Source organism: Leguminivora glycinivorella, chromosome 14 (genome assembly GCF_023078275.1).
Source record: "Leguminivora glycinivorella isolate SPB_JAAS2020 chromosome 14, LegGlyc_1.1, whole genome shotgun sequence".
NCBI classification, from domain to species: Eukaryota; Metazoa; Arthropoda; class Insecta; order Lepidoptera; family Tortricidae; genus Leguminivora; species Leguminivora glycinivorella.
In genome coordinates this window covers 13,686,026-13,699,855 of record NC_062984.1, presented here as the reverse complement: position 1 = coordinate 13,699,855, position 13,830 = coordinate 13,686,026, and the positions used below count along the sequence as shown (strand labels likewise).

The 13,830-nt window shown below is 40.0% G+C and overlaps 1 protein-coding gene across 1 annotated transcript in view; it reads left to right on the top strand.

Annotated features, from left to right (window-relative positions):
- Positions 1 to 13,830, top strand: part of LOC125233175 (growth factor receptor-bound protein 2) — a 37,278-nt gene that overhangs the window by 10,435 nt on the left and 13,013 nt on the right. The window contains exon 4 of the mRNA XM_048139064.1: positions 5,305 to 5,470. Within this exon, the coding sequence (XP_047995021.1) occupies positions 5,305 to 5,470 (166 nt within the window). The remainder of the gene's footprint in view (positions 1 to 5,304; positions 5,471 to 13,830) is intronic.

Below are 13,830 nucleotides of genomic sequence, written 5' to 3'. Positions count from 1 at the left end.
TAGACCGTGATTACCTTTTTGATTTTTGTCGAGCTCCCGATATTTCGACGCAGTTGCATGCATCATGATCACGGAAAACTGACGAAGGCGGGTGGATGTTAAAGTTGTATAGACAGCGCGCGATCTACCCTCCTTCGCGCGCGTCGGATGCGTTCACTTTCAGCGTTACCACTGGTCGCGTTCACACTCGATGGTCTGTCCAAACACACTACACTCACAGTGTCACTACGTTTGTTCAATTCTGACTTCACCGGTTTTTTTACACAAACAAATCACTGGATTCCATACATTAGATAGTTTGAAGCCATCCTCACGATTGAAATTTTTATATTTGTGAATCTCAATGGCTTCTCTGAATGGCTTCTTTGGCCGGTGAAGTCAGAATTGAACAAACGTAGTGACACTGTGAGTGTAGTGTGTTTGGAGAGACCATCGAGTGTGAACGCGACCAGTGGTAACGCTGAAAGTGAACGCAGCAAACGCGCGCGAAGGAGGGTAGATCGCGCGCTGTCTATACAACTTTAACATCCACCCGCCTTCGTCAGTTTTCCGTGATCATGATGCATGCAACTGCGTCGAAATATCGGGAGCTCGACAAAAATCAAAAAGGTAATCACGGTCTATATCCCGGTCAATATAAGTCTAAGGGTTTACTAAGATCGTTTTTTGATAATATTAATATTTTCGGAAATTATCACAGTTATAGTGACTTTCATATTTTTATAAGAACATCATGCACTTACGTCCAGAACAGTGACATTTGGTGCATTGGAACTGCTCATGATGTGTCACTTTTTAACCGTCGCCTCAAATCTGAGAGATTTGAGGCGAGGTTCTCAATTCGTCTGTATGTTTATTTATTTTTTTAATTTTTTTATATTTGTTCCTCGATATCTCCGTTGTTACTGGACCGATTAAAAAAAAATTATTGAATGTATATGAATACAGATAAAAAAAAAGTAGTAGATAAAAAAAATATCTGTCCCCTCTTTACATGTAGGGGTACCCTAATAAAACATTTATTATTATTAACGACCTTCCACATATTTATAATGAGCCCAAACATGATGGGGTTATAATGAAGAGAATAGCAGTTCTGTTGACCACCTCCTGACTCCATCATGAGAACTTGGACCTCGTCTAGTTCGATGGTGCTCGTCAGCCCAAATCTAATGAGCCCGAACATGATGGGGTTATGATGAGGAGAATAGCAGTTCTGTTGGCCACCTCCTGACTCCATCATGAGACCCTGGACCTCATCTAGTTCGATGGTGCTCGTCAGCCCAAATCTAATGAGCCCAAACATGATGGGGTTATGATGAGGAGAATAGCAGTTCTGTTGACCACCTCCTGACTCCATCATGAGACCTTGGACCTCATCTAGTTCGATGGTGCTCGTCAGCCCAAATCTAATGAGCCCGAACATGATGGGGTTATGATGAGGAGAATAGCAGTTCTGTTGGCCACCTCCTGACCCCGTCATGAGACCTTGGACCTCATCTAGTTCGATGGTGCTCGTCAGCCCAAATCTAATGAGCCCAAACATGATGGGGTTATGTTGAGGAGAATAGCAGTTCTGTTGACCACCTCCTGACTCCATCATGAGACCCTGGACCTCATCTAGTTCGATGGTGCTCGTCAGCCCAAATCTAATGAGCCCAAACATGATGGGGTTATGATGAGGAGAATAGCAGTTCTGTTGACCACCTCCTGACTCCATCATGAGACCTTGGACCTCATCTAGTTCGATGGTGCTCGTCAGCCCAAATCTAATGAGCCCGAACATGATGGGGTTATGATGAGGAGAATAGCAGTTCTGTTGGCCACCTCCTGACCCCGTCATGAGACCTTGGACCTCATCTAGTTCGATGGTGCTCGTCAGCCCAAATCTAATGAGCCCAAACATGATGGGGTTATGATGAGGAGAATAGCAGTTCTGTTGACCACCTCCTGACTCCATCATGAGACCTTGGACCTCATCTAGATCGATGGTGCTCATCAGCCCAAATCTAATGAGCCCAAACATGGTGGAGTTATGATAAGTAGAATAGCAGTTCTGTTGAACATCTCCTGCCTGACTCCATCATCATGAGAACCAGAACCTCATCATGGTCCCAAAATATAATAATAATTCAAACTCTCAACAAACTTCACGTATAACTTAAAATCCAAAATCATATGAAAAGCATGTCGAATGCTAAAATTGCATAAGGTGTAAAAAGGATCAAGATTTGTTTAGTCGCAGTTTACGGCACTTCTCGGAACTATCGCGCTGCTTACGAAAGCTAGGTGCGCCGGACGATCAAACGCAGGTCCGTTGTCTTCGAGCGCTCGGCGCAGACTGAGCGGGCTCGCGTTAGCACAGTGTCTTTTATTCGAATTTTAGGTGTTTTAAAAACATATCTATCGACAGAAAGGTATGTCTTATATGTATGATTTTTTTTTATAGGTCAATAAGAAGTTCTAATTTAGGATAATATTATTTAAGAGTTACAAAAAATGCAGGAATCGCAGGAAAAATACATAATGTAAACCTCTTTTTATCGAAAAAATGGGGAGGATACGGAAGGTTATTTATCCACCATTTCAAGTAAATCTTAAAATGTCAAAGTATTAGCTAACTCGTACAGGATATAACAAATAGGATTGTGATCATTTATTACCCCAAATAACATTTTTAACAGCACAATCACGATTCTAAACGAGCTATTCCACTACGAAATTTGAAAACGTCTTCCGAAAAAACTGATTTTTCGGAAGTATAAAAAGACATATTTTAAAGTAGTACCAATTGACTTTCTAGCTTAAGATATGTACTTTTAGGAACATTATCATTTTTTTAATAATCATTTATAGTTTCTTTATAATTTTGAATGAAAAAGGTTCTATTTTGCAAAAAACGCTCGTCTTTAGGAATAAGGCCTCTTAAGTACGTTATATTAGCACTGGTTACAAACGTGACTCACTGGATATGGTCCTTGGAACTTGATTTATTTTTTATATCCACTTATTTACTTTGATTAGCCGTCATTGTGTAACTTCTTTTAACGAAGTTTGTGGTTTACTCGTAAGTGCAAACACTATCATACGTTGCTCCGAGCGACAATAGAATTACATTGATTACTCAAATCCAAGATAAGGGAAGGAAGTTCATCTCATTTTTTCAGAAAAAATTATATCAGTGACCCCCTTATTCATAAACGTTGACTAAAGTTATAACTTCACTAAAGATTATATCAAGCCGATAAAGTTCACTTGTCCCTTTCGGACGTATTAGTGTGATAGAAAGGGACAAACGTACTTTATTGGCTTGATAACTTAGTATATTTTATGATTATTATTTTAAGTCAAACTGATTTTGACTTTTTAGGGTTCCGTAGTCAACTAGGAACCCTTATAGTTTCGCCATGTCTGTCTGTCCGTCCGTCCGTCCGTCCGTCCGTCCGCGGATAATCTCAGTAACCGTAAGCACTAGAAAGCTGAAATTTGGTACCAATATGTATATCAATCACGCCAACAAAGTGCAAAAATAAAAAGTGGAAAAAAATGTTTTATTAGGGTACCCCCTACATGTAAAGTGGGGGCTGATATTTTTTTTCATTCCAACCCCAACGTGTGATATATTGTTGGATAGGTATTTAAAAATGAATAAGGGTTTACTAATATCGTTTTTTGATAATATTAATATTTTTGGAAATAATCACTCCTAAAGGAAAAAAGTGCGTCCCCCCCCCCTCTAACTTTTGAACCATATGTTTAAAAAATATGAAAAAAATCACAAAAGTAGAACTTTATAAAGACTTTCTAGGAAAATTGTTTTGAACTTGATAGGTTCAGTAGTTTTTGAGAAAAATACGAAAAACTACGGAACCCTACACTGAGCGTGGCCCGACACGCTCTTGGCCGGTTTTTAGTTACTAATATTGGAACAAGATATATTTCTTATTGTACAAGGCATCCAGATCGCGAATATGATGGATTAAGTAATATTCACGATCACTTATTATGGAAATGTATTGACGATGTGATCAATGTAATAAACATTAAAAAATCTATGGTATACATTCTTGTAATTTTACTTCTTCAGTTTATGTAGGAATATTTAGTATATATTTGGCGTAATGTACATTGTACATACCTGCGCCAGCGTATCCAACGTCTTTTTGGTTTTTTATACAAATCATACAAACGTGCTACTTATACTTAAAACAAGCATTGTAATATGAATATGATAACAATATCATTACTTATTTGAGGTGACCGCATTCGTTTCATATGTAAATAAATTGATATTTATCCGTCGTTTTTTCCTGTAAAGATTGGTTTCACTCTGTAAACAATGTTACATTTATCGGTTAAACGTGTGCCACGGTTGACAAACGATTCCACTTTTTATTACTACCTTGGTAGAAATAGTGCTCGTATTATACAAATACAGATGTATTACAATAGGAACTTTGATTCCTGCTGCTACCACGAGTTGGCGTTAGACATTTACCATCGCTAGCATTTGGTTTAGTTTAGTTAGCATTAACGAACTCGATCAGTGCGACCGAGAAGGCTGCGAATGCTGCGATCAAGTTTATACCAAGTCGCTAACGTAAACATCAACTCGCGGTTCGGAGAGGTTATTGCGGTACTGATAGCCGTAAAAGAAGATTGGGCATGTTTTAACCACAGTAATGGGTTGGAAATGCTCTGTTTATTTCCTTTCTTACACTCGTAAAATAGGATTGCAATTAGTGTAAAAGGTTTAAACCTATTAAAACCGGCACTAACAGAGACTTTGCATACCTACTAACGTACCTATCTATTGGCAATATCAGCCCAGTAACAATATATTTGCATCACAATTAAAGCAAAAACTTATCTCACGAAAATAAATATGGTTCGTAATTGAATAAGTAATGAAAAGGAATGTCAAAAGCTAGGATCTGCCATGCTATAAGTACCCGACGTCTGAGCTCGGTGTCAGTCACTACATAGTATAAAACAAAGTCGCTTTCTCTGTCCCTATGTCCCTATGTATGCTTAAATCTTTAAAACTACGCAACGGATTTTAATGCGGTTTTTTTAATAGATAGAGTGATTGTAGAGGAAGGTTTACATGTAGGTATAGTACCCGTGCGAAGCCGGGGCGGGTCGCTAGTGTTTGTATAAAGCCCAGTCAGACCCAAAATAGGTGACGTTACGTCTCATAGTAAGGATCTAAGGATTATAACGTACGATATGACGTTTATAGGATTAAGGTCTATAAACATCAATTCGACACAATCTACATGCTTTTTGTCTATCTTTAACCAGATGTCCCGACGGCGTCCAACATTTCAAAGTCCTGCGCGACGCGTCGAGCAAGTTCTTCCTCTGGGTGGTGAAGTTCAATTCCCTCAACGAGCTGGTTGACTATCATCGCACGGCGTCTGTCAGTCGCCTGCAGGACGTCAAGCTCAAGGACGTCGTGCCAGAAGAGGTAAGATCTTAAAGCTCGGCCACACATGCGGGTTTTGAGAGCGTGGGCGGAGCGTTAGCGGAGCGTCAGCGGAGCGCATTGATAGCGGTGCGTCGGACGAACGCTGGTGTTGCGCCCAGCGGACGCCGGCGGGAACTAACGAGCGCGGATTGCGAGCGGAACGCCAGCGTTCGTCCGGCGCACCGCTATCATTGCGCTACGCTATCAAAACGCTTTATGTGTGGCAGAGGCTTTATTCTCTTATTTTTTGGATAGTAAATATTGTAATTAAATTCCACATCTATCGCAATCCCAGAGCGTTCAAAAAATTATACAGGGAAAACCACAAATAGGGAAAGTCCAGAACTAGACCCAGAGCCCAGGCCCGCCAGACCTTCCTCAAATTCTCAAGGATGAAACTTTGGGACAATGTAGAGTTCATATCGGCGGTTAATGTGTGCATATTTTCTAGTTCGGCCCATCGGCCATTTTTTTGCTATCAAGTGATGAAGGTGAAAAAAAAAAGTGCTTACTTTCCTTAAATTCTCAAGGCTGATTTATATATATGTGTTAGAGCACGTTGTTAGAAATTGGTTATCATCAATGCCAGACCGTTTCCGCCGGCCATAACTTTTGCCAGACGCGACAAAGTTGGCAAAAAACGACTCTAACTTACCTCATTTTCTCAAGCCTGATTTTGATATATGATACGCAGGGACCTATAACTAGACCGTTTGTAAGCAGCCAGACCAATCGGATGGACCCAACCATCCGCCAGACCGACTTAAAGTTTCGATATGAGCATTAGTAGAATTGAAATATTCCGGGTCTATAAAAGCTAAAAACTTGAATTTTCTACATTAAGCTACGTGTATATTGTATACTTGACGTTATAAGCGACTTTCAAAAATTTTACTTCTAAGGAAATAAAAAAATGAAAGTTTATATGTGGTGCAAGATTAATTTTAAGCTATGAATTTTATTTACACTGCGTAAGTACATGTGTATTTTATTATAAATATAACTTTTACCAGACGCGACAAAGTTGGCAAAAAACGACTCTAACTTACCTCATTTTCTCACGCCTGATTTTGATATATGATACGCAGGGACCTGTAACTAGACCGTTTGTAAGCAGCCAGACCAATCGGATGGACCCAACCATCCGCCAGACCGACTTAAAGTTTCGATATGAGCATTAGTAGAATTGAAATGTTCTGGGTCTATAAAAGCTAAAAACTTGAATTTTCTACATTAAGCTACGTGTATATTGTATACTTGACGTAATAAGCGACTTTAAAAAATTTTACTTCTAAGGAAATAAAAAAATGAAAGTTTATATGTGGTGCAAGATTAATTTTAAGCTATGAATTTTATTTACACTGCGTAAGTACATGTGTATTTTATTATAAATATAACTTTTACCAGACGCGACAAAGTTGGCAAAAAACGACTCTAACTTACCTCATTTTCTCAAGCCTGATTTTGATATATGATACGCAGGTACCTGTAACTAGACCGTTTGTAAGCAGCCAGACCAATCGGATAGACCCAACCATCCGCCAGACCGACTTAAAGTTTCGATATGAGCATTAGTAGAATTGAAATATTCCGGGTCTATAAAAGCTAAAAACTTAAATTTTCTACATTAAGCTACGTGTATATTGTATACTTGACGTAATAAGCGACTTTTAAAAATTTTACTTCTAAGGAAATAAAAAAATGAAAGTTTATATGTGGTGCAAGATTAATTTTAAGCTATGAATTTTATTTACACTGCGTAAGTACATGTGTATTTTATTATAAATTTAAAGAAGAAAAGTAAATTAAACTTTTTTTTCGGTCGTCGATCAAGGTGGTTTAAAATTAGTTTTCTCAAACATGCAATGAAATATTGTCTTTACGTTCCTTAAAATGGGCTGGGAAGTATCGCTTTTTGGGCGCAACAACTCGAGAGGACTGTAAAGGGATTTCATATTATTTTTCAGGCCTAGGCCTGCAAAGTAACTTTTTTTTATAAAATATTGTCCTTTAGAGCATTTTTTTTTATTTCATTGTATATTTGAGAAAAGCACTATACATGCCTCGGCGTGAAAACGGATTCCCGGCCTCGTATCCCTATCCGGCCTCGCTCGCACGCTCGCTCGGCCGTATATACCCGCTTGGCCGGAAATCCTCATTTTCCCGGCCTCTGATGTAATGTACTATTTAAGATCGATCCTTTTTAATTTGTGGGCGAGGGACCTCACACTATGTATAAAGGCACTATGTGTATGTTGCATATAATGTCAAATCCCTCGCATACTACAAAAGTTATTTAAGGTGGCTCGCTTAGGTTACCCGAAGCTCAGGCTGCGTTAGATGGCGTTAATCTGCAAATTACCAGTCTTATTTTTTTTGTGGAGTCGTACAGGCATTTATATACTTTCAATTATGCTTCGCGAACATTTAATATTAAAATTGACGTATTACACCAAACATTCAACTTCTCATTGTAACGTTAATCCCCTTAATGTAGATAAATTTACTGTTTTACACTATTTTTAAGCACCACTCACACATACAAACAGTGTTTTTGTATTCCTTCTAGTCGATAATTTCACGCGGCGACAGCTTGTTTAAATAGCCTTGCGGTAAATACGTGCCATCGCATGATTTGCATGGAAGTACTGGGTTCGAATCCAGGACTTTTTCTCTTTTTTTTTTTAATACTACGTCGGTGGCAAACAAGCATACGGTCCGCCTGATGGAAAGCGGTCACCGTAACCTATGGACGCCTGCAACTCAAAGAGTGTCGCATGCGCGTTGCCGCCCCATTAGAAACTTGTACACTCCCCTTTGCTGCGTGTGCACAGCAAAAAGGAGTGTACAAGTTTAAAGGAGGGTTTGGGTTGCCGACGTCTCAAAGGACAATAGACGGAACAAATTAGTTCCGTAAGTCCTCCCGTCGTCAGCACCCCACACCCTCGTTGAGCTCTGGCAGCCTTACTCACCGGCAGGAACACAACACTATGAGACACTATTTTTTGTTTTATTATTATACATAAATGTATATGTACTCGTACAGTAGTTACTGAGCGTTTTCCACAAAAAAGATTAAAAACCTATTCTCTTACATGGTAATAATTTTTGGGTTCGTCGAACTCAGAATTTCTAACATAATTATCCTAATCTGATATTTTTAAAAATTCCAAAAAAGTATAGATAAACTACGATTCGAATGATTTTTTTTTCTAATTGTTTATTTTCGATGGAGCAAGGGTATTCAAATCGCTTTTGAAATCTTAAATTAGTAAATGAAAATGCAATAGTTAACTGAGTAACGTAATGCTTTAAAAACTCAAGTGGACTTTTTTTATCTAAGGAGTAATTTAATATTATATTTAGCGAGGGTATTAAAAGTTGTGTTTTATATCTCAACTTAATAAATAGAAAATCAAAATAACAATAAAAAAATCAATATGTTCTCTAAGATAAAATTGATACCTTCGGCTCTCCATTCTTGCTCGGTCAATAAAAAATACGAAATTTATATCCAAAAAAATACAAAAAGTTTATAGAATCCTGGGAATCGAACGCACCTTCACGGCGTGACAGACGACTATTCACCAACGACGCCATTACATAACACGCTGTTACCGATGAAATTGGGCTATACATATATAATTATTTAAATATAAATAATAATGTCAAATCCATACTAATATTACAAATGGGAAAGGGTGTGTGTCTGTTTGTTTGTCCGTCTTTCACGGCAAAACCGGTGCGACGAATTGACGTGATTATTTAAGGGATTTAGTTGAAGGGATGGAGAGTGACATAGGCTACTTTTTGTCTCTTTCTTACGCGAGCGAAGCCGCGGTCAAAAGCTAGTTTATTATAAATGGGAAAAGCTGGTTACTCTATAATCTGAAGTGGAAGAATTTGTTGTTTCACCAAAGATAATGTGTGTTTGTTTGTTTGTCCGTCTTTCACGGCCAAACGGAGCGACGGATTGACATGTTTTTTAAGTGGAGATAGTTGAAGGGATGGAGAGTGACATATGCTACTTTTGTCTCTTTCTAACGCAAGCGAAGCCGCGGGCAAAAGCTAGTACAGCACGGGTAGCATGGTCGCGCGATAGACGATAAAATATCAGGCCGTCCCTGTCGCACTATTAGCAAGTGCGATTATAGGGACGGCCAGATGTTTTATCATTTATCGCGCGACCATAATTGCCTGCCTGGACCAGATTATATTGATGATAATTATTATTTGTAACCATTTAGTTAATATTGTCTTCAGTTACCGCGATAGTTACTCATGAAATAAAAACTATGAAAATGGATTAAATCGCGTATAATGAGTTTAAAATTCATCCCGATGTTTCAAACACTTTACAACGTTCGTGGTCAACGGGTGACTGAGGAAAAATTACAATGTGCAAAAGCTACCCATATTCTTGTATATAACCATTTAGTTGTTGAAGAAAAACATTCACACAACAATAACATAGGTAAACCAGCTCAGTAAATGCAATACTTTACTAATACTATGCCCACACTATGACCTATGTATAATGTATTATACCAGACGTGTAATATTTTATTTTATCAACAAAGGCATAATAAAGGATTGTATTGTATTTTTGTATGAAAATAAAAAATAGGAAAGCAATATAGTAATAGTCAAATATTCCATTAAAAAAATAAAAAATACTTAATAAATCCATAAAAGTTCAAATGATTAAAAAAACTTCGAACTCGAACCCACGATCTTCTGCATCATAGTCGGTCGTTTGACCGAGACGCCATTTCGATTTACATTAGCAGTGTCGAAATACACGATATGTATCTTTGTTGACAAAATGCGTCATTATTTCTGAGTCAGCTTGAGTTAACTAAACCAATATCTTTAAATAATTACTTGTCAAGAGCCAAATGTCACTGATGACAATGTCAACTAAAAGTGCGCGAAATATGACGGCTCTGTGTCTGTACACAAAATTTGGCACGCACATTTACGTAAAATTAATAAAAAATTCACATGGATTTGTCCATGATTTCTGTATGAAACTATGTATTTCATTCACTACCGCGACGACGGATAATGTATAGTAGATGTATGCGCATATTTTTATTTAGTTGTAGTGTGCGGTGACTAAATAAATGGTAGATGTTTTTTGTATGGAAAGCGAGCCACCTTAAGCATTTATACTAGTTTTTTAAAGGTGCGCGGGGCCCGAGGGCCCCGCGGTGTTCTTTTTGGGCTTTTGTGCTTTGCTTATGCTTTTGCTTTTTGTTTTTGTGCTTTGCTTATGCTTTTGCTTTTTGTTTTTGTAGGGCCCCATGGTAAATTTCTTTTGTGCTTTGCTTTATTGTTTTTTGCTTTGCTTTATGTTTTTTTGCTTTGCTTGTTTGATTTATTGCTTTGCTTGTTTGCTTTTTTGCTTTAGCCTTTGCGTGCTTGGGAGCACTCTCTGCCCGCAGCTCGGCCTGCAGCCTCGCGTGCTTGGGAGCCTGTCAGACACGCTCCGGGCCTTCGGCCCTCCGCGTAGTTACTGTGGGGGTTGTAGGGAAGTTGGAGCTTAAACACGACCCAATAGTAAAAGTGTCTTGAGAAGCTCACGACGGGCCTGCGGCCTGCGGCCTCCGGCCCGTCGTTTCGCTTCTCTAAGACACTTTTACTATTGGGTCGTGTTTAAGCTCCAACTTCTCGGTCCGCCGGCGAGCCGATCAGGGACGCTCCGGGCCTTCGGCCCTACGCGGAGCTCGGCCTTCGGCCTTCGCTGGGTTTCGAAGCTCCGCGTCGGGCCTTCGGCCCGCCGCTTCGCTTGTTAAGATACTTTTTTTATTGTTTTGCTTGGGAGCACAGTCTGTACGCAGCTCGGCCTGCGGCCTTCGCGTGCTTGGGAGCACTCTGCCCGCAGCTCGGCCTGCGGCCTTCGCGTGCTTGGGAGCCTCTCAGACACGCTCCGGCCTTCGGCCCTCCGCGTAGTTACTGTGGGGGTTGTAGGGAAGTTGGAGCTTAAACACGACCCAATAGTAAAAGTGTCTTGAGAAGCTCACGACGGGCCTAAGGCCTGCGGCCTCCGGCCCGTCGTTTCGCTTCTCTAAGACACTTTTACTATTGGGTCGTGTTTAAGCTCCAACTTCCCGGTCCGCCGGCGAGCCGATCAGGGACGCTCCGGGCCTTCGGCCCTACGCGGAGCTCGGCCTTCGGCCTTCGCTGGGTTTCGAAGCTCCGCGTCGGGCCTTTGGCCCGCCGCTTCGCTTATTTAGATACTTTTTGTTATTGTTTTCTTGGGAGCACAGTCTGCACGCAGCTCGGCCTGCGGCCTTCGCGTGCTTGGGAGCACTCTGCCCGCAGCTCGGCCTGCGGCCTTCGCGTACTTGGGAGCCTGTCAGACACGCTCCAGGCCTTCGGCCCTCCGCGTAGTTACTGTGGGGATTGTAGGATTTGTAGGGAAGTTGGACCTCCGGCCCGCCGCGTCGCTTTTTAGACACTTTTACTTATATTTTCTTGCTTGGGAGCACTGTCTGTACGCAGCTCGGAACTTGGACCGGAGCAATGACCGTCGGGCTGTAGAACGCTCCCTCAGGCTGGTAGGGAAATTTGACTTTGTCCCCTCTCGCCGCCGTTTTTGACTTTTCCAAAAATTTTTCTTTCTCATTTTTATTTTTGGCCCCCGTTCTTACCACGTGCCAAATTTGAACGCGCTCGGACCGAAAATAAAAAAAAAAAAATTTCAAAGTCGGCCATTTTGAAATTTTGTAAATGCCATTCGATGGACCTCAGATAACTGTACAACATTAGTTTAAGCACTATTAACCTTTTTCCTACCGTTACGGAGCTATGGGGATTTAAAAAAAAAACCTCCATACAAACTGGTAGGGAAATTTGACTTTGTCCCCTCTCGCCACCGTTTTTGACTTTTCCAAATTTTTTTTCTCATTTCTATTTTTGGCCCCCGTTCTTACCCCGTGCCAAATTTGAACGCGCTCGGACCGAAAATAAAAAAAAAAATTTCAAAGTCGGCCATTTTGAAATTTTGTAAATGCCATTCGATGGACCTCAGATAACTGTACAACATTAGTTCAAGCACTTTTAACGTTTTCCCTACCGTTACGGAGCTATGGGGATTTAAAAAAAAGACCTCCATACAAATTTCAATTGGCCTTCAAAGGGCGCCATTTTGAATTTGTCAAAATTTTCTTTTTGTATACTAATCTTAGGGTGGCTGTTCACCCGTGTGCAAAATTTCAGCGCGCTCGGACCATTTTGAAATTTTTCAAAAAAAAAAAGTCGGCCATTTTGATTTTTTTTTTTAATGCCATTCCATGGACCTCGGGTGACTGTATAACATTTGTTTGAGCACTTTTCACTTCTTTGTACCGTTACGGAGCTATGGTAATTAAAAGAAAAACCTCCATTCAAATTTCAATTGGCCCTCAAAGGCCGCCATTTTGAATTTTTCAAAATTTTCTTTTTGAATACAAATCTTGGGGCGACCTTCCACCCATGTGCCAAATTTCAGCGCGCTAAGACCATTTTGAAATTTTTCAAAAAAAAAAGTCGGCCATTTTTAATTTTTTTTAATGCAACTTTTTTCTACTCCCAGACCTGTATGACATTTGGTCGAGCACCCCCCGGCTATCTCTTACGGTTTAAAAGTTGCCATACAAAATAAAAGTGGCCAGTTTTCCCACATTTGTAGCACTTTTCAAATTTTTTTTATTTCATTCGAATCAAGGCCGCTTGGAGATTCTATGACCAAACTTTGAGCTCTCCACGACAAACTTGAAAAATCGTCAAAAAAAAAAGTCGGCCATTTTGAAAAAAAAATGGCGGCGTCAAAAACTGCCCAGGGTCCTCTATGACATTTGGTCGAACACTCCCCGGCTAACTCCAGCCGTTTGGCCAGGCCGTCCGACATTTTTTTACCCGGAACCGGTAGACCGACCGTCTGGTCTATCCGGGGTCGCAGGACCAAACTCTATACGACCACACCAAACACTGCCACCCGCGAAAACCCCCTCTGCCTATTTTTTGAAAAATGTCAGTCGGGTTGTAGCTTTATATTATATAGATAAGTTCAGTTAAAATGAGGTGGAAAGTATAAGTGTATATGTTGTGTACACACGTAAAGTATTCTAAACTTTTTATAACGGCATACATGTATTTGAAGAATGCCAAAAATTTATTCGTGTCTGAAAATTCAGCATCTCCGACATGGGTTATAACGGGGTTGATGATGTTCGTATTGAGTACAAATGTTTAAACTTCCTAAACTTGTAATTCTAAAGTTCGTCACTTAGGTATGTTACCATGTTTTGTAGGAGAAAGGAAATTCGTTTAGTTATATACCGTTGTAACATTGATTGTTTACTTCTTTGAATTAA